Consider the following 25,830-nt stretch of genomic DNA (forward strand, 5'->3'; position numbering starts at 1 on the left):
ATGAACAACTGTTGAATATTGAAAATGAGAAAGAAGAGCCGGGAGAACCCCAAAGGGTGGAGGGGCCAGTGATGGAGATACAGAATATAGAAGTGAAATGGGTACTGAGTAAATTGAAGAATGGTAAAGCACGAGTCCCATCAGTTTCAAATCGAAATGGGCATGATATTAGCTATAGAGGGGAAGAATGGATGCTAGATTTATTGAGAGCAATATGGGAAGAGAAAATAATGTCTAAAGATTTGGAGGAGAGCCTAATGGTATCCATATTTAAGCAGAAAGTTGACATCATGAAATGCAGTAAATACATGGGAATTAAACTAGCAGAGACTGTTGATGCCATCTTTATAGTAAGGCATTTATAGGAAAAGAGACTAAAGGAAAGCCAGAAGCTCTCCGGTGCTTTTGCAGGTTTAGAGAATGCTTATGATTGAATATCAGAAGATATGTTTTGGTGCTTGAGAAAGAGGAAAGTCCCGGAGAAGTTGGTTAGAATGGTAATGATGTACAAAATGAACAAGGACAAAAGTAATAACTGCTGTTGAAGAAACAAATATCTTTAAAGTTAGTGTTGGATTACACCTGGGGTCATCATTAAGCCCGTTTTTATTTGGGTTGGTCTTGTACAGTATGTGTTAAATGAAGGGATCAGAAATGAAGAGTTGTGGGAGTTGCTATATGTAAATTATTTGGTAAATACTGCTGAGAAAGAGGAATAATTACAGAGAAGGGTGGTAGAATGGCAGTAGATTTTTGAAAAGGTTGGTTTAGGGGTAAATGTGGATAAGACAGAAGCTATGATTTTATCAAGTATACAAATTTTTTTTTTTTTTTTTTGCTCTATGGATTCAACATATATGGTCATAGTCTGCTTTGTATGGTGTTATAATACATTACGCATGCGATATTATGTGTTCACGTTGTATGAAATATGAAATCATCTTATTTTTTTATAATAGAAATCTAATGAATATAGAACTCTTATGACGATTTTGATGTCGAGTATAAATTCCAGATATGAAGTTATCTTACAAATGTGGATAAGAAATCCAAAGTAACAATATATCCCATCCGTGGAAGAAGAGGATGTACAGTAATTGGTATGATTGATATTTTCTCCTTACCTATTTTATAGTTTTTTAGATACCTTAAGTTATTAATTTTGTTCAGATTAATATATTGCTCTCCTTTGCTCTCACTATGTGGACTCTATTTGAAATGTCAGCATTGATAAATCTCATGTTGTAGATGACTGAAATGTCAGCATTGATAAGGATGAATCGCTTGTAGATGACAGTCAAGTTGTAAAGTTTTAGGATTGAGTAAGACTAGAAATATTGACTGTCCTTGGACTAGTCAACAGCTAAACTTTTTGCCTAGCCATCTTTTAAAGTAGTCCAGGACTGCATAGGTAGGCCACAGAGCCAATTTCTTCAGGATGATGTGCAAGGGTGATGACCATGGGATTGTAGCCTTTTGGCAAAGGCCCATTTCTTCCATTTCAGCAAACATTTGTTTAGCAGCTGCCAAATAATCCGGTGCCAAAGGTCTGAATCTGGTGAACACTGGGTGCCCCTTTGTCTTGATATGGTGATAAATACCATGTTTCGTGGTAACCTTAGGCGTTTGACGAAGTTCTGGACAGAAAACTTCCAGGTACGATGTGAGGAGGTGGGCGTACGCATCTGTGGGTGCACTGATGTGGAGAGCAAGGTCGGAGGGGATGGGTTGGAGAGGCATCGAGGAGTACAAATCTGTGTTGACTAACCGTCAGGGAGCTACATCGACCAGGAGGTAGAAATGTGATTTGAAATCCGTAGCGAGGATTAGCAATATGACGTCAGCAATAACAAACTTCCAAATATATTTGCCGCTTCCAAACAATAACGTGAGGGTTTCATACCTGCATAATGTAAATAAAAAGATTAGTGACAGGGGAGGCCACCACTGCAAGCGATGGCCTACTTACACGTTTTATAGCCACTGACAATCGTTCGCACAATTCTTCGTAGCGGCCCCAAATTTTGAGTGGTGGTATTATAACTGCAGCCGATGGATATCAGGAAGTAGCTGGAGAGGTCATTGGTTGGGGCATAAGCGAGGGTTGGTATATATAGGTGGTGGGCGGCTTTGTCCCCACTCCGGCACATAATGGGGTGGGCATCTGTGTCCTACCCCATTCACGTCGTCTTCGGTCGATGTAAACTAAGTGTCCACTTCGTCAATGGTGGGCGTTGACTTTGGTCATCAGGTCCTTCATGGACAAAATATCGACATTGGGGATAGCAGCATGTGCAGGTTCGGGCAGGCACCGTACCCAAAGGGCGCAAAGTAGAATCACTTCACGTGGAGAGCTGTCTGCAGCAGGTTGTAGGCTTGTGATGCTGGTCATTTCCCTGAGAGTGAGTGAAGCCTTTTGGTTCCCAAACGGTTGATGAGAGAGCCGAAAAAGTTTCGCTATGCGGGTGGCTGGTGATGGCAAGTCCTGCTTTATGAGGTATGATTTGAGGCATCGTACGTTATTGACGTGTCTCGCTTTATGGCTAAAGAGTGATTGAGAGGATCACTTTAGCAGTAGTTTAGTTATTGTATATGCCCATCTAGGAAGCCTTGTAGAATTTTATAAGGGTACAGTTCGAGGTGAGGTGGCATGATCTGGCAGCCTTTGATCTGGAGAAAGTGGAGGGAAAGGAATTTTTGTACTGTAATTCACAGTGCAACTCACTCATTCCCCAAGCCGTTGGGTACAAAGCCAAAGCCAATGTGAAGGCAATGGCCATATCACTTCCGGAAAAATGGAAGAAAAGGATTTTAGCCTTTTCTTAAAAACAAGAAAGCTATCTTTTATAAGCCCACTCCCTATAAGATCCAGTAGTAAGGTCCTGAACATCCCACAAAGAGGCCACTCCTGTTTCCCATCCCAAGCCTCGACCTACGCAGAGGTTTCATCGGGAGGGGCGAGGACAGCCAAGTGACCCATCCCAATGAAAATCTCTGTACCAGGGTCAGTCAACTTAAGGTTTAAAGCAAGAGGAGGCTACTGGAGATCATTCAAAGGAAGCCAAGAAGCCATTAAACTAAATAGAAGCAGAGGGTTTCATCAAAAAGCAACCAAATAAACAAAGAAATAACTTCTTTAGTCCATGGAGTGAAAATATATACAAGAGATGGCAGCACAGCATTCCTCGACAAACCCCCCAACTAAGTTTGAACGACAGGCTTAAAAAAACTATATGCATCTACTAATCATATCTGAACACACATTATCAGACCCTCTTATGTACTCAATAAAGAAAGAATATGGTTGCAAACTTAATGCTCAACGCATCTGTTTGCAAATAAAACTTCTTTTTTACATCAGGCAACATCAAGATAGGAGATTTTAAAAGATACGCTTTAAGATCATTGAAACATTTAAGTTGATTATCAGACCAATTTAATTGATTACTACAGGTTTTCTTCAATAAATCATTAATTGTAGCAGACAAAATAGAAAAGTTCTGAATAAATCTATTGTAATACCCTAATGTTCCCGTAAATGCACGTAAGACCTTCTTTGTTATTGGAACAGGCATATTAACAATATCATCTACTCTGGATTTAATAGGCGATAAACAGTTATTTCCTAGTTTATACCCAAGATACTTTATTTCACTTGAATGCAAAGAAACATTTATCAGGACCAGCTGTTAGGCCATGGTCACGAAGTCTTGAAAGAACTAACTTAATATGATTAAGATGATTACTCCAGGATTTACTGAAAATAACAATGTTATCAGAATAACAAGATACATTTGATAATCCTGACAATACTTGTCTCATCAATCTTACGAATGCTGCACACGCGGTTTTAAGACCAAATGGCATCACTTTAAATTCCATTAACCCATACTTAGTAGAAAAAGCTGTAAATTTCATAGCTCTAGGATCTAATGGAACCTGCCAGTACCCCTTACACAGGTCTAATTCAGTAAAATATTTAGCGCCATTCATTTTATGTAAATCGTCATTTATACTAGACATCGGTTCTGCATAAAATTCTGAATATTTATTAAGAGTTCTAAAATCAACACAAACGTATACTTCCATTAGGTTTTCGTACAATAACGACAGGTGAACAATAATCAAAAGTTAAAGGTTGAATAAAAATATCCATATCAATCATTTTATTTATACCTCCTTATTGAATTCATCGAGCAAACTTAAAGGAATTAGGTAATTCTTAGCTCTGACTGGTTCATCACTTTGCAATTTAACATTATGAGAAATAGTCTTAGTATGACCAGGTGTATCACCCATGACGTCTGTAAATGACTTCAATAAACATTCAAGATCATTAATTTTATCAGATGACAAAGATTCACAAAAGTTATGATTACCAGAGTTTTCATCTCTTGATGGCAATTCACAACAATTATCGTTAGTAACGGCAATAACAGGCTGTACTTCAGCTTGAAGGGCTGAAAACATATTTGATGAATTTACAAGATCATTTACTTATTTTTGAATTACACTAATCTTAGTTCTTCTATGATAAGTTTTAAGCATATTTGCATGATATAACTTTAATCTATTTCCTACATTGACATAGTAATCAACACCATTAGAATGAACATCATTGATTATATATGGACCTTTCCATTGCATAAGGAATTTATTTGAACAATTTGGAAGCATAACCAAAACTTCATCATCAACCTTGAATTTACGAGAGGAGGTTTTCTTATCAAAATACTCTTTATATTTTTTGGCACTAACCTTGGCATTATTTACTGCAACTTCAGCCATGCCCTGCAATTTATCTCTAAGGTTAATTATGTACTGATAACTAGTAGTTAATTCTCCATCAATACTGTTATTAGATACCAATTCATGCAAAATATATAAAGGACCTCTTACATTTCGACCGTTCAGCAATTCAAAAGGACTTAACTTTAAATTATCATCTGGAATTTCACGATATGCAAATAAGGCAACATTAATATATTTATCCCATTGATTCGGATTATCAATACACATTTTCTTGAGCATATTTTTCAAAGTTCCATTCATACGTTCAACCATTCCGTTACAAGATGTATGATAAGGACTTATATAAATGGCTTTGATGCATAATAATTTATTCATTTCAGACATAAGATCAGACTTGAATTGAGTGCCACGATCACTAAGGATTTCTTTGGGTATACCAACTTCACAAAATATCTCCATTAATGCCTCAGCTACAGAAACTGTATCAATATTGCGTAAAGCAACTGCTTCGGGATATCGAGTAGCCATATCTATCACCGTAAGAATATACTTATGACCTTTCTTAGTAGGAAGAGTGATAGGACCAATTAGATCAATAGCAATACGTGAAGGAGGTTCATTCACAATGGGCATTGGCACTAAAGGTACTTTCTTTGGTCTACTGCTGAACTTTGGACACGAATGACAAGATTTACAAAATCTATGTATATCTAAGCTTGCCCTCGGCCAATAGAATTTCTGCATGATCTTATCTATAGTCTTACGAGATGAAAAGTGTCCCGGCAACAAAGATTCATTTGCTAACTTCATGATTATATTACGGTACTGAACTGGCACAACTAACTGTAATTTTCCCACATCTTCAGGTTTACTACTTTCAATGCACTTACAATATATTAAATCTCCAATATTTACATACTTTACTGTCCGACATTTCAAGGTTACACTTTCTTCGTTATCAAGCAACTTACGGATACTAGCAAGTGAAGGACATTCATTTTGATACTTACTAAATTCATCAGAATTAAGACCATATTCCTTATCCAAAGATTCAAGATTACTAGACATAGGACGTTCCTTTACTTAACTCTTAGCTTTTGCTCGCGTTACAACATTAACGTTAATGTTACGATCAGAAGCAAACACATCACCGTGAATTAAACTTAAACCTACATCAACATTATGTTTAAGTCCAGGTATAAGACCAATAATGACATCTGCGCAACATATGGGGGCAACAACAACTTTAACTTTACCAGAAAAGAATTTAGACTCAGCAATTGTATGCACTGTATTTAGGTACAAAGGTCTACCAAGATAGTCATAAACTTTCACTTTTCTGCCACGAGGGTAATTTAAAGGTACTAAGGTATCTCTAACAACAACGGTATTGCACCCAGTATCAAAAGCTATCTCAACTGACTGATCAAAAAACTTTCCATCGGTATCAGTTACACAATTATGCAATTTTTCTTCACGGCCAAGTACTACACCTATTTTAGGCACTATATCAGATTTTTTATTTAATTTGTACACAGGGCAATTAGGACGAATATGATCAACTTCACCACAATGATGACATTTAACATTAGAATCAGATTTAGTTACCAAATTCGAAACTTTGAAAGAATTTGAAATTTTACCAGCAAGGGGTTTAGCATGAGGTTTAGAGTGAATTTTATCATTACTCTTACGGCATTTCTTCATACCATGAGCAACTAGATATCTATCTGCACTCTCAGCAAGTTGACATGAATTCTGAAATGATTGTCTAGCAAAAATGAACGAAGATCATGAGAACAACTAGATAACATTTGATAAAAAATCATAAAATCTCTAACAGATTCATAATTTTTCTCTACATTTGCTAGTTCCAACCACTTATCAAAATATTTTCCCAATTTACAATTGAACTGTACAAAACTTTCGTCAGTATCAATGATAGAATCTCTAAACTTTCTTCGATATACATTATATTTTATGTGAAAAGCTTTAAATAGAGCTTTCTTAAGTGAAACAAAGTTATTGACAATATCGCTGGCCAAGCTACAATAAATTTTCAAAGTTGTACCGTGCAATAGAGTTCCCAATAACAATGAATAATCTTCTTTCCGTTTGTAAAATTTTGCTAATCTCTCAAAGCGATCTATGTACAAGTCTATTTCGTCTACGGTCTCGTCCAATGGTGGAATTTTAGGCAAAGAAGACCTTAAGGGATCAACAATGGGATTATTATCTGGAGTGTAATCAGGACTAGATATAAATTTAAGTACCTCTAATTCATGTTTTCTCTCCTCGTCTGCTTTCTTTCTCTCTCTCTAGTTTATCTAACTCACGCTTTGCGACTCTTTCTTCTCTTTCTTCGTCTGCTATCTTTCGGATCTCGTCATATTCTATCGGAAGCTTTAACTGTCTCTGTACAAATTCATCAATTTGAGTACCAGTAAGGCCTTGTTTAATTGCCCTGTCAATTAACGGTTTAACATCCATAATGAAAATTGAAAATCATTTCACGATAAATAAACGTACAAAATACATCCAAGTTACATTCCCTTGAAAACAAGTGAACGACGACTAGAAAATTACACTACGTGAGTAATCAAACATTGGAAAATGCAAACACTACCTATTGAATGCGAAGTTAAACTTTTACCCACACATAAATTATTTAACAGACTGCTAAGTACAAGTCACTTAAAGCAAGCCCATTATAAGAATAACGCAGTTACATTGTTACCAAACACTGAATCACAAAACTAATTCATAATGTATTGCTGTAAACAACTCGCGCAAACAACTTTATATAAGTTTAAGAATGCACACAAAAATTAAGCATTTAATTAGATACTCAACCTCTAATTAATGCCCGTATACTAATAAGAATGCAAAAGTTATTTTAAGCATATGATCAAGATACTTAACCTCTAATTAACGCTCTATACAAAAAACGCATTGCAAAACTTTAAAAAATTTAGTCAACAACAGGACAGCGACATACCACCAGCCATAAATTTCCATAACAAACTCCTTTTTAACAATTTCAAGGTCTTACCTTACTTCCATAGAATCAAAAGGGAAGATAAACAAGACTTCATTAGAAACCAACACTACGGGCCGACCAGGGGAAAGGCCCATGCCAACATGAAGAGTTGGCTATAATCACGGTCCAGATATGACCTTGGCTGTAATCACGGTCCACCTTGGCTGTAATACACTACCACCACCACCAGAAACCAACAAATACCTGGGGTCCAAGTCCGGCACTTCTCTTATCAAGTCCTGGTACAAAATTAACAAAATAAAAAACAGAAAACATTAAATTCATGAACAAATCCTACTCACTGCGCCTATTGTCGTGTTAGGGTTTTTAGATTTTAGATTCCATGAACTCTTTTTACAAATATATTTGATTGTTAATTTTTAAGTTTCCTTGTTTAATTTCTAATATAAAGGTATAACATGAAAAATTCTATTAACTTAAAATATATTTACAAACTGAAACATACAAAATTAACAAACTTCATGTATAACACCAGGAACTTCTATAATATAAAGGTCTATTGAAGATCTTGCACGTATAATCAGGATCAGGAAAAGTACTGCATGTGATTACAATCTGACGAAGAATCATGAGTATCTAAGGATGAAATAAGATCCAATGACCAAGAGTCTAAGGTCTAGGACCAAAAATGAAGACGACTGACCAAGGACTAAGGAGTTCTGCAAAATATAAACATTTACAGCTAAATATGTTGTTGTTGGGGTATTAAAGCCAACACTCGTTGTTGGCACGGGCCTTTCCCTTGGTTGGCCCGTAGCAGCTATATAACTTGATATAATATAATTAAGTCCTTGACTGCAGAAAATGCACAATGAAGTAAAACTTAATGCAAACCTTATTGTTTATACATTATAAACTTTTAAACACTCACAGGTTAACATATGACATTTCCAATACACAAACAATCTTCATTAGTTATACAGTATACACTTATAAACACTGAATCACTTTAACACACGACATTATATAATACATTAATACATAGAACAATTTATATAAAGGATTCTTTTCAGTACTTACTGTTACGGATGGCTAGGTGTCAGGTAGTGATCAGAGAAATGCAGGGGACTCTCCATGTTAAGAAAAAAAAAGAAGAAAAAAACAAGGACAACCAAATAAACAAAGAAATAACTTCTTTAGTCCATGGAGTGAAAATATATACAAGAGATGGCAGCACAGCATTCCTCGACAGAGGGACTTCAGTTTGGGGTCGTTTTCAGCGTTTTCAGAAACAGACCTTTTCTCAGTGGGTGTAGAGTATGCTGTCAAAGAGTGTCGGTTGGTTTTGAATAACAAAACCTCCACGCCCTGAGTTTTATCTGTCCATGACCCCAGAAATTGACTCCTTTGTAGTCAAGATACTGAAGAAAGGAGTCATAGAAAGGTGCAGATTTCTAAAATTCCAGGGCAGACTATTCAGTGTACATAAGAAAGACTCCCCAGAGAGATTTGTGATCCTCAACCTGTTTCTCCGCAACAAACACATTAGTTGTGATCCATTAAAAAGGACCATTGTCTGACACGTCCTCCAATTACAACACCTAGGTCTTTAACCTTTACTATAGATATAAAAGATGCCTTTTTGCATGCCCATAACTTCCGACCATACCAAAGGTTTAATCTTAAGAGTGTGTCCAGGTTTAAAGCAATGCCAATCGGCCTCAACGTCGCTTCAAGAGTGTTTATCAAGCTAGTAAAAGTGGTTATTAAACTCCTGTAGCTGCATGGAGTTCAGATCATAGCTTGATCTAAATGATTTGCTGATTTGGGCGGAGACAAGAGTTATAACACAAATACAAATTTCAAGTTTTGCAGGTTTTTTGTGACATAAGTTTCCTGGTCAACTTTGCCAAGCCAAGACTAATTCTGAGAAGGATATTTCAGTGGTTAGGTCTCCAGTGGAATATGGTGAAAGCCTTACAATATCATTTCGGCAAAGAATTATAAGTAGGATCAGATCGTTTGTTTAGAACTACTTCTCTTCCAGGCAGCAGCTGGAGAAGACTTTTGATCCTTCAGTTTACTTTGATAGTCGATCCAGTGTTAAAGAACAGATTGAGAGACCTCAAATAGGTGTGGAAAACGGGTTTTGGGACCACCGGATTAAATTGCCCAGTTGATACAAGAGAATTCTCATGTCTTGGGTGATGCCAAATTCCTTGGCCAGGTCAGTTCCATTGGTCCCTCCCCCATTATCCATGATTATTCATACAGACACTATCAGGTTGGGTTGGCAAGATCATTCAGAAGAGACCTTTGTGTTTGAGAAATGCACCCCTCAGGTTCCAGCATTTCACATGAATGTGTTAGAACTGTTGGCAGTCTTCCTGACATTGAAGAAAATTGGTCCAAGAAGGAACTCCCATGTAAAGATCTTCATAGACAAACAGGAGGAAATCTGATACCTCAAAAAAGGAACATCCTGCTCGAAGAGCTTCCCCATTCAAAGTTCCTTTAGGAAAGGAACATGTCCCTCTCCATTCCATGTGTCGGGTTTACTCAACGTAGTGGTGGGCGTCCTATCCTGGCAGATAGTCCTGCATATGGAATGGACCCTTGACCAGAGTTCTTTTCAGTAGGTCTTGGAGTTCCAGATCTCCAAATAGACCTGTTTGCTACGAAATAGAAACAAACATCCACTTTATGTAGCTCCAAATGTTGACTCTCAAGCAGTGGCAATTGAGCTTGATTTTGAAGGCTGTGCTAAAGACAACTTTGGCCCAACAGCCCATAGTATCCTCTGCTTCAGTGTCTAAAACCAAGAATACACCCACTTTGGTCGACACAGCTGTATCAGAAAATACGAAGGTGGCCTACTTTTGCCTCCTCCTTTCTAACCCAGAACCTTCATGCTTAGATTTTCTCTCCCATATTTTGGTGAAAGGATTCTCAACCCACAATGTGAATTATTTGATGAGCTGCAAGAAGTCATCATCCACAAGACAATACCAATCGGTTCCTGGTCAGATAACTGCACTTCTTGACTTCCTTTTTGGTCCACCTCTTTGAGGAGAGAAAGCTCCAGCCATCAACTACGCTGTCATATAAGTCGATCTTAACAGAACCTATCAAGCGTCCCTTTGAAGTGGGTTTTGACTTAAACATGTTTCATAAGATCATCTAGTCTTTTGCTTTGCAGAAACCATCTCCACCCATTCCTGTGATTTCTTGGTATCTGAATCTTGTTCTTGAGCTTTTGGCAGGGTTGGATAATTTAATTTCTTTTAAAGAACTGTTACCAAAAACTATATTATTATTATTATTATTATTATTATTATTATTATTATTATTATTATTATCATTATTATTATTATTATTATTATTATTATCATCATTATTATTAGTTAAGCTACAACCCTAGTGGGAAAAACAGGATGTTATAAGCCCAAGGGCTCCAGCAATGAAAATAACCCAGTGCAAGAAGGAAATAGGAAAATAAATAAGCCTTATAAGAAGTGATGAATAACTGATGTAAAATATTTTAAGATCAGTAATAACGTAAAAATAGATCTGTCATTTATAAACTATGAAGACAGACTAGTGTCAGCCTGTTCAACATAAAAAAAAAAAAAACGCATTCACTGCAAGTTTGAACTTCTGAAGCTCCAATGTTCCTACTACCTGATTAATGATATTCCACTTTCTGGTTACAATTGGAATAAAACTTCTAGAGTACTGTTTAGTATTGAGCATTATGGTGGAGAAGGCATGCCTGTTAGAATTAACTGCATACCTGGTACTACATACAGCGTGGTCCAGTCTGGGAAGCTGTGAATGCTAATGATGGACAGAATTATGAAAAATCTAACGCAACATATACAAAGAATTAACTGAACGACACTATCCGAGATTAATATGTAGATCAGGAATAAGGAATTTAATAGACAGCAAGTTCTTGTCCAACAAATTAAGGTGAAATTCAGCAGCTGAAGACCAGACAGAAGACCAATACTCAAAGTAAGGCAAAATTAAATAATTAAAACACTTTTTCAGAATATATTGATCACTGAAAATCTTGAAGACTTTGTCAATAAGAAAAATTTGCAGTGCTATTAAAGAAGAAACTCACTGAATGTGTTTCTCAAAAGTAAATTTGCTATTAAGAATCCCTCCTAACATTTTAAAGATATATTATCAATGCAGAGATCCGGATGTTGATAGCCACTTTCCTCTATATACTTACAATCCAACTTTGAAGTTCAACTTCTTGCCCCATAATTATCACTATGCACTAATTTTAGCTATATCAGTATTAAGGGATTTAGCAACCCCAGATCTACATTCAGAACATGAGTATGAGACAAAGAGAGTAGCATTATCTACATATGCGACGAGCTTGTTTCCTAGGCCAAACTACATATGTGTATATAGAATGAAAAGTAATGGGCCAAGAACCTTATCCTAAGGAACACCATATATCACATTCCTTTACTCACTATGGTTCACGTCAACAACTCTGCAGTTTATTATTTGAAAGTTCAATATCAATATTAAGAAAAGACAAACCTGTTTGAGTTTTAGAAAAAGGGCCCCATGATTAACATGGTCAAAGGCAGCACTAAAATCAAAGCTAATCATACAAACTTCCTGGCCACAATTAAGGGATTTTTGTACAGCATTGGAGATTGTAAGAAGGGTATCACATGATTCAAGGCCTTTGCAAAGGCCAAATTGCAAACTAGGGAACAGATGATTAGCTTCAGCATACCTATTTAGACGTTTTACCAAAAGATGTTCGGAAACTATATAAATGTGTGTTATGGAAATTGGGTGGCAATCAGCTCGGCTAGAGCTACCACAAACACATTTACCTAATGTAGTAACTTTACCAATTCCCCAACAAGTGCAAAAACAATCTCTTCTTGCTAACTTACAGAAAATAACAGACAACTTAGGAGCTAAGAAATCTGCAGTCTATAAAAAACAAAGGAAAATACCATTTGAGTTCACACCCCCATAAACATCAAGGTCCATCAAGAGTTTTTTAATTTCATAGGACCGAAGGAAAACAGGAACGAGGAAGATTAAGTTTCTTATTACTGTTCTCACTATCAAAAAGCATCAGCCAAAAGGGTTACTTTTTCCTTTGGATAATGAGTTTCAGAGCCATTTGGCTTAAGTATGAGAGGGACTGTTAAGTCTACACCAAAGAGTTCAGATTTAAGGGTAGTCCACCTCTTATGTTCTTGGGTTGTACGAGAAAGTGTTTCTGTGTTAAACATAAACTCTTTAAGCCACAGCTCTAGCTCTTAGCTGAGTATAGGCATTCCAAGTCAAATTTGATTTGCTACCCATCCAAACATGATAGGCCTCCTGCTTTTCCAAATAAACACGTCTATAATCAACATTGAACCAGGGTTTGTCTTTCGCTCGGTATTTAAGCACACAAGAAGGGATACCCCTGTCAGTTAGATTAACCAGATTGTTATTCAAGAGAACAACCGCCTCAATGCATTAATACAATTATGACCCATTCAAATTTTAAAGAAAATCACTCAAAATGACAGTTCAGTCTGCTTGAAATTTTATTTATATCTTACATGAGTATGACACATCAAGGACTGGCTGCTCAGTCTTAATGACTAACAAAATTAAGGCATCCCAACTGGAGATTCAACATTACTCAGATTTAGCTTTAGCTTCAGGAGCAAGAGTGAGTGAACTGGTGGCTTTTTGGAGGGATTGGGAGTTTATTCAAAATAATTTCAGGTTGTCTTCTAATACTGACTCCATGCGTCCTTTTCTAGCTAAAAACAAAAAGCCTCTTGAGAGATGGGATTCATTTTATATCTCAGGTGTAAAGTCAGGAGATAGCAATCTCTTTCCAGTAGCAACTTTGAAATTACAATTACATATCTTGATGCCCTTCTTAATTAAAAAAGCTGATCCTGTTTCCATCCCTGAAACCGATGATGAGAAAAATTGCCTTTTCACTAGCGCTCTTTGCTAATATGCAATTTCAGGACATCTAGAGTTTTAGGGGTTGGTCTGGGCATAGGGTGTTTATTAAACACTACTCGAAACAAATCCAAGCATTACAACATTCTTGTGTGGTACCCGGCATATTAGTGACGTCCACAAGGATAGGCCAGAGAGAAGAATCAACTCAACAAGGTAATTCAAGAGCACCAGAGTAATAGAATGTTGAACAGCCAGTATTTATTAGTCATCCTTGCTGCCTATGTATGACTCAGACTGGGTAGTTTTTCTTCTTATTCTTTGGAAAGTGTGCTTGAGTTGTAGGTTGTGGTTGGTTGCAGATGGTTGTCTTGGAATGGACACAGGTCTGTTGTTTGATACTCTGTTTTGTAGTATCCTGCTTTTCCAACTAGGATTGTAGCTTGACTAGTAATAATGATAATGATATATCCCTGCAGTTATTTTCAATGATCTCGTAATGTCAGCTTGTTGGTACCCAATAATTTCTTAGAATTGATCAGAAGTAGTTTAAGTGTTATTTTTTGGCTGATGTAGATAGTTTTTCCCAGTGATTTATGACTTTATATGAAAAGTGAGTTCATTACTTTCAGCTAGAGATTAAAGAACAACCAAAGCTAGGAAAACATCAAGGATCTCCAAGTCCCAAGAAGGTCAAGACATTGGTCTGCCAGAGAGGTGATGGCCTTGATTTTTCAGGATGTAGGGATGGTGCTGCTCGTGGATTATCTATTTCTGAAGCCAAATTTAACATCTTGAATCAGCTGTGGGAGAAAATTGAGAAAAATTGTTGCATGGATGTAAAATCTGTTGTTCTTTTCTTCCACAACACCATACCAGTCGCAAATCTGTGTTGGTCTTTGCTGCTATCGAAAATGGGTCTTCCAGCTTATCAAATATCTAGCTTATTTTTCTAATTTTTCTCGTTCAAATACTATGTTTTCCAAGTTGAGAAACTATTTCATTGACAATTTGACCACCAATTATAATGCTTTAGAATTGTAATTAGGGGACCAAGATGCTAGCTTTTAGAATGCAGGGACTCATGTGCTCCATGGCCCCTGGATAAGTGTGTTAAGATTTAAAGGGGGTCAATAAGTTAGGTCACTAACTTATTGATTAATCACTCCTTTAACAGTAATTACAGAATTTCCTGAAAAAATAGAAGGCTACACAGCCCTTTTTAATAGATAAAAATGCATTACCTTCCCAAAAATAGGGTCACAAAATTTTATTGTTCTAACTCCAAACATTAAGATATTAACTACAATAATTTTTTACATTTACATTGCGTTTAACTACATAGTAATAAAAAGTAAGAAGCACTGTTTTCGTTATCTTTTATAAATAAACTTTTGTTTTTTATTATGATACGAAATTGCTTGACGTAAAAGACATTAGGGATAATTGGTGTGTATAAGCTGTAAGCTACATATTTATAGTATACACTTTGTATCCTTCACATTATCTCTACTGATATTCAATCAGAATTCAAGCATTATTCAACATATAAAAGAGAACGCTCATAAACGTGTGAATTCCAAACAAATTCTAAATGTAATGACAAACAAATTTAGAAATAATTTGTTTTATATGTTTACATTTGCTTTAAATGAATTTTCATCGAAAAGATTTTGGGGTTTTGTTGGGTAAATTTAATGAAAATACTGAGAAGTAGTTTCCGACTATTTAGCTGAACTTTTAGTGTAGTAATCGTGATAAGTTTTTTATTTTTCATTTTGAAAAAGTATTAATGTGTACTTTACAAAAATTCACATCAAGGATATTTAGTCTCACAAATGAAAAATATTCTTTTCAGGACGATGCAAAGTGTTTGATTCCCGAAGAAGATGGCCAAACCCAGTTAAACACAACAGCCAATTCTGCCATAGGTAGGATTTTTCATGTTTTCTATTGGCAAGTTTCCAAAATGATGTTTCCAAGGATTTTCTAGAAAATGCTATTAAACAAAAACTTAGAATATCAGATTCATGATGTTACTTGTAATATGGTATGTAATTCCATCTATACTGCCCAGGGAGAGAAAGACAATTGATAATGATCCTACATAGTTTAAATTCTACTTTTGTGATGCTTAGCTCTGAAAAGGTTTGTGTTCTTACAGCGGACACACCATTACCTTCACTGTCAGGAATTTGCCGTAGAAAACGGTAAAAATCCTGGAATAAACGTTGCCAGGCATTTACCGTGGTATTACGATCACCAACCCATAAAAGATAATAACAAAATAGGGTAAAATTACGGTCGCATGTATTTTACTAAAATACAGTATATTTTTACGAAGAATTTCAGATTAAAAATACGTTTTTCTTAACAGTGTTGCATAGCCTTGATGCATGTATAAATAATCTGCGGCTGTATAAAGTTAGTTTGATAAACGTTTTCGTGCTCCTGAAATGAAATTTAATCTAAGTGTTAAAAGGATTTCAGGACTAGGGATTGATCCTAATGTAAATTTGAAATTTATTTCTTGTGGAATACGATTTCTTGTTGATTTTCAAAATATATTGACTCATTGTGGAAAATTCAAATTAAAGGCTATCGATTAGGTCACCCAATGGGTTGGAAGTTGATTAAATTCGAAGTTATGTAAGACAGTGGTCTCACCAGGTAAATCAAGAAATGTAGTTGACACTCCTACTTTTTAAAGAATCTGGTGCCATGACTGACAGTGGCCTTGCCTTTCATTTAAAGTGACTAGGGTTCGATCACAATGTGAGGTAGAAATTTATAATTACTTGAACACAATTTTGTGCTGCTTCTTATCATATATTGACTTATTAGGGGCTAATTTGAATTAAAGCTATCAGTTGGGTCACCTGGTGGGTGAGGTATTTGGTTAAAATTCGGTGGTATAGAAGATAATGTTTTCACCAGGTAAATCCTGAAATGCAGGTTCTGACTTCTCTTAGAGCCTCTGGTGGCATGATTGATAGAAACCTTTGCCTTATATATGAAAATACTTTGGTTCAATCCCAATATACATATATATATATACAGTATATGGAAAAGAACCACAGGTAAACTGAAAATATGAAATATAAGATTAAGTCCTGACTAGTTTCGAGATACTTCTTCAGAGGACTGATTTATTGAACGAGGTTTCTTTACATTTTATAAGTACAGTAAACGTACGAACATACATATAGAGGCTTATAGAAGAACAATGGCGTTCCCATACCAGCTACCTGCGCTGGTATTAGGTGTTTCCTGGGCGGAGATCAAACCTCATTAGACACCTGCCAAAAGGATCATTTCTGGTAACCGGTAAATCCTTGTTTTGACTTTCAATATAATTTCTTTATATCAATAATGGTAGCCTTATCCATATAACTATATAAGCAAAATGATATGTATATGTAAAACATATCTATACATATAGATAAATACTTAGACATATACATACGTATACACATACAGGCGTTCATATACAGACACATGCATAAATATATACATAGACATATACATACGTGTACACATACACTTACATAGACTTGTATGTACATGTTTTACAATTGATTAACATAACATGTATATATAGTTATGCACATATAACCTTATTAACATAAATATACAATTACATATATATCAGTATTTATATCTAACATAACAATATATATTGCCAAAGTACTTATGTATACTATATGAAATAATTGTACCCATCAGTGAATGGTAGTTTAGGTCTAATATTGATTTCACAGTAATGTTAATTAACCACAGTACATTCAGTTCTACATTAAGGGGTTAAAGTTTTTTATATAGCTTGCAAATCTCTTTACATATAAAGGCGTCGAGTTTATACATTCCATGTCAAATATTCAAGTTGTTTTCAAAGGTTTCTTTCCAATAAGTTATTTGAATGAACCAATATCTTTGCACATGACCAATCAATAGTGTGATTTTTATCTCTAACGTGGGCAAAGATTGCATTATTCTCTTGAGCATATCTGACACCTTTTTTATGTTGTTTAATTCTCTTTTCTAGAGCTTTACCAGTTTGACCAATATAGAATTTTTCACATGAATTGCATGGAATACGATATACATATCCCTTGGTAATGTCAGGATAATTCTTTATTAAGGCTGTTTTTAATTATTGGTCATGTGCAAAGAAATTGGTTCATTCAAATAACTTATGGGAAAGAAACATCATAGAGTCTAGTTTCATAAAAAAAAAACTTTGAAAACAACTTGAATATTGGACATGAAATGTATAAACTTTACGTCTTTATATGTAAAGAGATTTGCAAGCTATATAAGAAAAGTTAACCACTTAATGTAGAACTGAATGTACTGTGAATAATAAACTTTACTGTGAAATTAATATTTAGACCTAAACTACCATTCACTGATGGGTACAATTATTTCATATAGTATACAAAAGTACTTTGGCACTATATGTTGTTATGTTAGATATAAGTACTGATATATATGTAATTGTATATTTATGGTAATAAGGTTATATGGGCATAACTATATATACATGTTAATCATGTGTAAAATATGTATATATAAGTCTATGTTATGTAAGTGTCTGTATATGTATACCTGTATGTGTACACGTATGTATGTCTATGTATATATTTATGCATGTGTCTATATGAATGCCTGTATGTGTATATGTAGGCCTATGTATATATCTGTGTATATATTTATATATATAGATATGTTTTATATATACATATAATTTTGCTTATATATTTATATGAATAAGGCTACCATTGTAGATATAAAGAAATTGTATTGAAAGTCAAAACAAGAATTTACTGGTCACCAAAAATTACCCTTTTTGGTAGATATATAGAACATATACTGGAGAGCTGCAACTGACACAACTCTTTGCTCATGCAGAAAGAACACCAACACTTATATGTGGGGATCTTAATGCACACCATCCCATATTATCATCCCCTGCAATGACAAACCCTTCAGGGGAACACATAGCCTTTGCCCTGGAGGAATTTGAAGGAGTCGCCCTTCTAAACACAGGGCAACCTACACACTTAAGAGGAGGCAGACTAGATCTGACTTTTGCCACAACAACAAGAAGACACCTAACCAGATGGCGAGTGCACTCAACCCTGATCCTCCACCAAGATGGAATCAAGACCTAGAAGATTGGGTCTGCTTTCAACTAGCCATAGTGGAATGGGCAGTAAGCCACAATCTTCCAGAGGACATAGATCAACTAGAGAAAGACCTAGTTGATGCGTTTCACAACACAGCTAATAAAGCAATGCCCCTGAAGGCAGCAAGAGGAAATTATGCATACAGGGACTCCTGGTACTACTGCCCTGAAGTAAGGAGACTTAAAACACGGCTAAATAGGGTCACTAAAGTCTACAGAAGAAGATCCACAGTAGAAAATAGAGAATTGCAAACAGTTAAAAATGAAATACAACAAAGAATCCATGAAATAAGAATAGTAAAATGGATGGAATGGTGCACAAACTTGTCACAGTATACAACCCTAACAGAGCTATGGAAATGGCTACACAGAGTAGCCGGAAAAAAGAAGACACCAGTTGCAACACACCCACACCCACAAGAGGAGGCAGAAAGAATTGCAACAGCCTTTGCAAACAGAACACTATCATCTAATCTCTCCCCTGAAACCAGAATGCTACAAGAGCAACTGGCGCCAGCCAGGTGAGAGGAGATTAACACAGCCTGTCAGCTACAAGATGACACAGACACCCCATACACAATTGAGGAATTGAGGGCAGTACACATGTCAGGAAAGACACTGCTCCAGGGGCAGACAGAATCCCCTACACCATGATCAAACACATGGGTCCAGTAGGAGAAACCGCATTCCTGAGGTTGATGAACAGAATACACCTTGAGCACACCAGGCCTCAAGCCTGGAGGCAACGAGACACACAGCCGATCCCCAAGCCTAAGGATCCTGAAAATCCCAGATCAATAGCTTTAGTATCCTGCATGGAAAAGACAGGAGAAAAAATGGTTCTAAACAGAATGAAATTCAAAATTGGCCCCCTACACAAACAGCTGTATGCATATCAGGAGGGAATTGGAACTGAATGCATTACTGACGTTCTCAGCTGCATTAATCAAAAGAAGGCAACAATAGTTTTCATAGACTTTGAAAAAGCCTTTGAGCTTGCCAGCCCAGCAGTAATGCTGCAGTCATTGGCCAGAAAAGGAGTAAAAGGCCATCTACTAGCATGGACTAAGAACTACGTGCTAGGAAGACAAGCTAGAGTCAAATTCCAAGTATTGATATCAGCTTTCCACGACTTGGAAAATAGCACACCACAAGGAGGGATTCTCAGCCCTTTCCTATTCAACATCCTCATGGAAAATATAGCCTCTCTCCACCTCCCTGAAGGAGTAGAGATATTTATCTATGTGGATGACGTATGTGTAATAGCTCGAGGACCAGTCAGAATGGTAAGAATGCAGAGAGCACTGAATGACATCAGTCAAAAGTCCAATGAGCTAGGACTGAAAATAAACATTGGAAAAACCAAGGCAATGACTATCAAAGCCCCAAACCCCCTGCATCCACTCACAATAGGAATGGAACCCCTAGAGTGGGTGGACAGTTACACATACCTGGTAGTTGTAATAGACAAGCAACTCACCTTCAAGGAGGAAATCAAGTATCTCAAGGAAAAAGCGGATGCCAGACTAGCAGCCATGAGATACATGACTAAATGACGGAGCAAATGAGCATGTTCAAAAGAAGTACTATCTAGCCTGTTTCAGAACGCTAGTAGATTATGCCGCTCCAACCCTCACAAACCTGACAGACACCCAAAAAGCCTCAGTAGAAGTAATTCAAAACAATGCCATGAGGCTCATGCTAGGAGCCCCTATATGGACAAGACTGTGCAACATAAGGATGGAGACTGGTCTGCCATCCCTTGAAGACAGGATTGCACAGAGAAATGCATTCATAATTGCAAAGATTTTCCTCTCAGACAGAGAATCTGTAACAAAAAAGAGAGTACGAGAGGAACTATCAAAGCACCCTGATATTCAAACCCCAAGCTTCTATGGCAAAGACCATAGTAGCAACATAAAGAGCCTGGGCCTAGCTGAGGATATTTTGCAACAAAGCCCAGACTCAGGACAGGGTGCACAACACATTCCACCATGGAAGAAACAAGTAGCAACTTTCAGATACACCAAGCTTCCTAGAGCAAAGGAAGACTGCATAATGGAGGAACTTAGGAATGCAACCCAGGCAGCAATCCGGATTGCGGAAACAGCAGGGGCACAGACCTACTACACTGACGGTACCGTAGACCCTGGAACCCAAACAGTGTGGCTGCAGTATTTTATAGTAACCTCACGGCCTACTGGAGGACATCCAACAATGCATCCACCATGCATACAGAGCTTGTTTCAATAAAACAAGCACTACAATACTCCATTGAAAATGAGGAAGGACCAGTAGTCATAAATACTGATTCAAGATCCTCAATGCAAGCCTTGCAACAGAAAAAGAATAAAGAAAACAAGACCTTGCTGGCTGATATCAAAGCACTATGGTATCAGCACAATGAAAAAGACAGACATGTAACTCTGAACTGGATTCCCAGTCACATTGGGATACCAGGGAACGAGAAGGCTGATGAACTAGCCAAAAACACCAGGCACATAGAAAGTGTACAGGTGCACATACAGCCTGCCCTTCAACAGATTAAGAATAAAATAAAGCCACACCTCAAAGAAAATCTAATCAAGGAGCTACACAAGTAGATAGGGAATGGCTCTCCCTCTGCCACATGGTACAAATGGGCCACGGAGCTAGAGCCTCCCCCCATAGACAGATACACCCTAAGAGCGCAAGCTGTATGTATACACAGGCTCAGACTGGGATATAAGGCAAACTGGGAGATCCTTGATAACATCCAAAGACCCTGCGAGCACTGATGTCACACCACAACAGGCCCTCCTGCACTACTTACTAGAGTGTAGGGAAACAACACAGCTGAGGGGTGAGCTACAAATAGACACCAACTCCCCACAAGCCTGGCAGGCTGCTGCCACACTGGCAAAAGCAATTGTCGAAAACATAGAAACACACAGACAATTGCTTAAAAGACTACCTCCACCAATGTAACGACCTCAGAAACTCATTCAACCATCTCCTCCCCTCACCGAAAGGCCCTATTCACCTCATCTTCTATATATTTCCTTACTTACTCTACTACTAAAAACTTTCCGCAGGGACCCTAGGGAGTAAAGGGTTGGACAACTCCACCTGCAACCTTTTCCTACTATTCAAAGGACTTACACCCCCCTTTTTCTAACTACCACTATCCGTGACATGATGGCCCTCTCCTACTACCACCATCATCCTTACCCTGTTCACATCTGTCTCTACAACTAAAAATCTTTAAAAAATTTCTCTCAATTAATCAACCAACCTTCCAAAATTGCAGGGAAAGGCCCGTGCCAACAAGAAGTGTTGGCTTTAATACAAACCGACCAACCGAACGTTCAATAAATCAGTCCTCTGAAGAAGTATCACGAAACTAGTCAGGACTTAATCTTATATTTCATATTTTCATTTTTTTATATGTATGTATATATATATATATATATATATATATATATATATATATATATATATATATATATATATATATATGAGATACTACCGCTAGAGAGTTATTGGGTCCTTTGACTGGTCAGACAGTACTACATTGGATCCCTCTCTCTGGTTACGGATCATTTCATATTTGCCGACACGTACACAGAATAATCTGGCCTATTCTATATACATTCTCCTCTTTTCTCCTATACTTGACAACACTGAAATTACTAGATAATTCTTCTTCTCTCAAGAGGTTAACTACTACACTGTAATTGTTCAGTGGCTACTTTCCTTTTGGTAAGTGTAGAAGAGATTCTTAAGCTATGGTAAGCAGCTCTTCTAGGAGAAGGACTCTAAAATCAAACCATTTTTCTCTAGTCTTGGGTAGTGCCATATCCTCTGTACCATGGTCTTCCACTGTCTTGGGTTAAAGATCTCTTGCTTGAGGGAACACTCGGGCACTATCGTTTCTCTTCCTCTCGTTATTTTGAAGTTTTTATCCTCTTGTTATTTTCAAGTTTTTATAGTTTATATATGAAAGATTTGTTTTAATATTATTGTTCTTAATCTTCTCGTAGTTTTTCGTTATGTCCTTTCCTCACTGGGCTATTATCCCTTTTGGAGCCCTTGGGCTTATAGCACCCTGCTATTCCAACTAGGGTTGTAGCTTAGCAAGTATAATATATATACATAATTGTAATCTTCTTTTATTCAAATATCATGTCACATTTCGAATTCACTCTGGCTGTGGATCATGTATTTAGATTTAGAATCAACCCGTCTCCAACATTATGGCAGAAAGATAAATTTACAATACTCGGCTGTTTATGATAGTTTTATCACTATCACATAATGTTCAGTTACTCAAACATCAAGTTTCAATTCTAATAGGCCTACCTGTCAATATTGATTGTACCATACTCTGCTTCGGGGTCATAGACCTAAGAGGAAAATATTTATGAATGGAATTTTTGGCAGGGCAAGGATTCAAACCTATGCTGGGTCAAAATCAAGGTGATATTTGACGATCATACACTTTCGGCTATTAAAAAGAGATAAGAAATGATCCTACTGTGCCATACATACTCAGATTCAAAATGAACCCATCACCATTATAGCTGATTGGTAAGACTTGGGTAACACGATGAGGCTTGTCTGTTTACGATAATTTTATTCAAACACTAAGCTACAAATACATTTTACATCCAAACTCTCTGCCTCGTGATCACAGGCTCAGTAGTAAATAGAAAAGTGGTAAAAGTGTATGTTTAATCTTTTCATATAAGAGAGACATAGAATACGGATATTGTCGCAGTTATTGTTTCTCTTTTCTTGTAGTTATTTTTAGTGCCTAGGTAGAAAAGATAGGTAAATATAGAGATTAATATTTTAGAATCCAATACAAATGATTATAGCCAGATTTCGGTATATAATTCATTACATAGGCGAAGCTCTTAAATTTAAAACAATTTGCAATTTTACGTTAGCTTCAGCATGAGGAACAATTTGTAATTTTATGTTAGCTTCAGCATGAGGACCTACTGCCGTCTCAATACACAAGGCCTGGGTCTCAGAATTATGACGTCACGGCCTGCGTCGTTACCGAGTTCTCTATTTCAAACATACTTACCCTCATTTATTTATTTGTTCCTGTTCCTTTAACAGTATCGACTACTTACGTTCTTCTAACACCCCTTATGGTGCTATTCTACTAGTTATTTCTGTTTTTATCCATTTATGTTACTTCATAAATTCATGAAGTATTGACCTGGACTAGGTCAGATTATTATTTTTTCACCTTATTATCATGTTGAAATAATAACAATAATAATAATAATAATATATATTTTCACCTTATTGTCATGATACTGTAATGATAATAATTTAGCAATACATTTTTCACCTCGTTCTCATTCTATGATAATAACAATAGACACACTCTTGAGAGCCTAAGATTTTATTAAAGTAGTAATCTGCAACATACATGAAACATATTACACACATCAAGACTGCATTTTAAGGGAAATTACAAACAATTCATAGCATTTCAAAATGACATATTAGAGTACAGACAAACTTTCCTGCAAAATTACCTTAGTTGTCAAGTGTTGAAAGTTTTCTCTTTTTACTTTTTTCATGACTTATTTTGTTATTGTAACACTTTGCATAATTATTTAATAATATATTGGACAGAGGCCAGATACACATCCTAAGTAGTGTACTTACTGATCTACCACATGAGCAACATTCATTTACATTAAAAGACTTTACCTGAAAATTCAAAGCTAGCTTAACAAGAACCTCTCTTTGATTATTGCATTGCAAAAAATCGTTCTTGAAATTACCAATGAGAGATTGAAATATTTGGTAAGTGGAAATACAAAGTGAAAGTGTAAAATCTGTTGGCCATTTCAAGCCACCTCTGTCAAGGATTTTGAGATATTTACAATTGTCAGGAATATCAACTTCAATTGCTCTATCAAGAGAGACCCTACTTAAACATAATTGACATTTTAGCTTTGTTTTAGTGCTGTGAGCAACGTAACCTGCAATATAAATCATAACATTTTCATCTTCCTTTGACAAGCCTTCTTCATCCACATATTCCTCAGCCTCCTTGAATTTCTCTAAACAATCGACAGAATCACACTTAGAGTCAAGTTCACATGGAGAGGAATTTAACTCAAAGATGGTTAATGGACCAGACTTCGACGAAGCCATGGAAAGAACATTCATAATTTTTAGTTTCTTTTCAGATTCCATTACTTGAGCAACAGCTACATTATAATTTGTACCACTCATCTTTCTATACTGTCCAAATCTACTTTCTAGCTTATCTGTTTGAAATTTCCCCAGTAATACATAATGAAAGTTATGGTGCTTCAACAAATAATCACATAATTTTATCAATGTTGATGTAGTGTGCCTGAGAGCAAAATATGTTTCTCTTGACAATCTACCATTCCTTCCATGGTGAGGCATATCCAACTCTTCCCAAGCACCAAGCCAGTGATCAAATTTACTGAGAAATATCAAGTTTGGATCTGAAGATGAATCTTGCTTAATAGGGTCAGATTCTTTCTGACGTAGGTGGACGCCTTTCTTTGGAGTTTTCACATTTACAATATGCCACCAGGATATTATTTGTTCCAAGAAATTAATAGTACCTGACACATCAAAAGTATTCATTGTTTTCAATGCAGCTACATTCTTTTCATCAAACAGTCTGACAACAAACTGCACATTCTGTCTTTCCAAATTAGTAGGGAAAAGAACTTTCTCTGACAAACCTGGCGCTAGTTTAACATATTTATCACGTTCTTTTGTGTAGAGTTCTTTCAGTGGCAGAAGATTTGCATTTTCCTGAATTTGGAAATTGGAAGGTGAAGGTATTACAAAAGTTTGAATGGGATTTTTCTGATTTAACCAATTATTTCGTATGCTTTTCAGTAAATGAACTGAATCAAAAAGGAAGAAAAGTGGCACA

General features: G+C 36.4%; 1 protein-coding gene across 2 annotated transcripts in view; it reads left to right on the forward strand.

Moving 5' to 3' along the window:
- Positions 1–25,830, forward strand: part of LOC137651206 (uncharacterized MFS-type transporter YhjX-like) — a 184,715-nt gene that overhangs the window by 135,357 nt on the left and 23,528 nt on the right. For both annotated transcript variants that reach the window (XM_068384393.1, XM_068384383.1), the window contains exon 6: positions 15,570–15,642. In XM_068384393.1, the coding sequence (XP_068240494.1) occupies positions 15,570–15,642 (73 nt within the window). The remainder of the gene's footprint in view (positions 1–15,569; positions 15,643–25,830) is intronic.

The sequence above is a fragment of the Palaemon carinicauda genome, chromosome 1, assembly GCF_036898095.1.
Source record: "Palaemon carinicauda isolate YSFRI2023 chromosome 1, ASM3689809v2, whole genome shotgun sequence".
In the NCBI taxonomy this organism is placed as follows: Eukaryota; Metazoa; Arthropoda; class Malacostraca; order Decapoda; family Palaemonidae; genus Palaemon; species Palaemon carinicauda.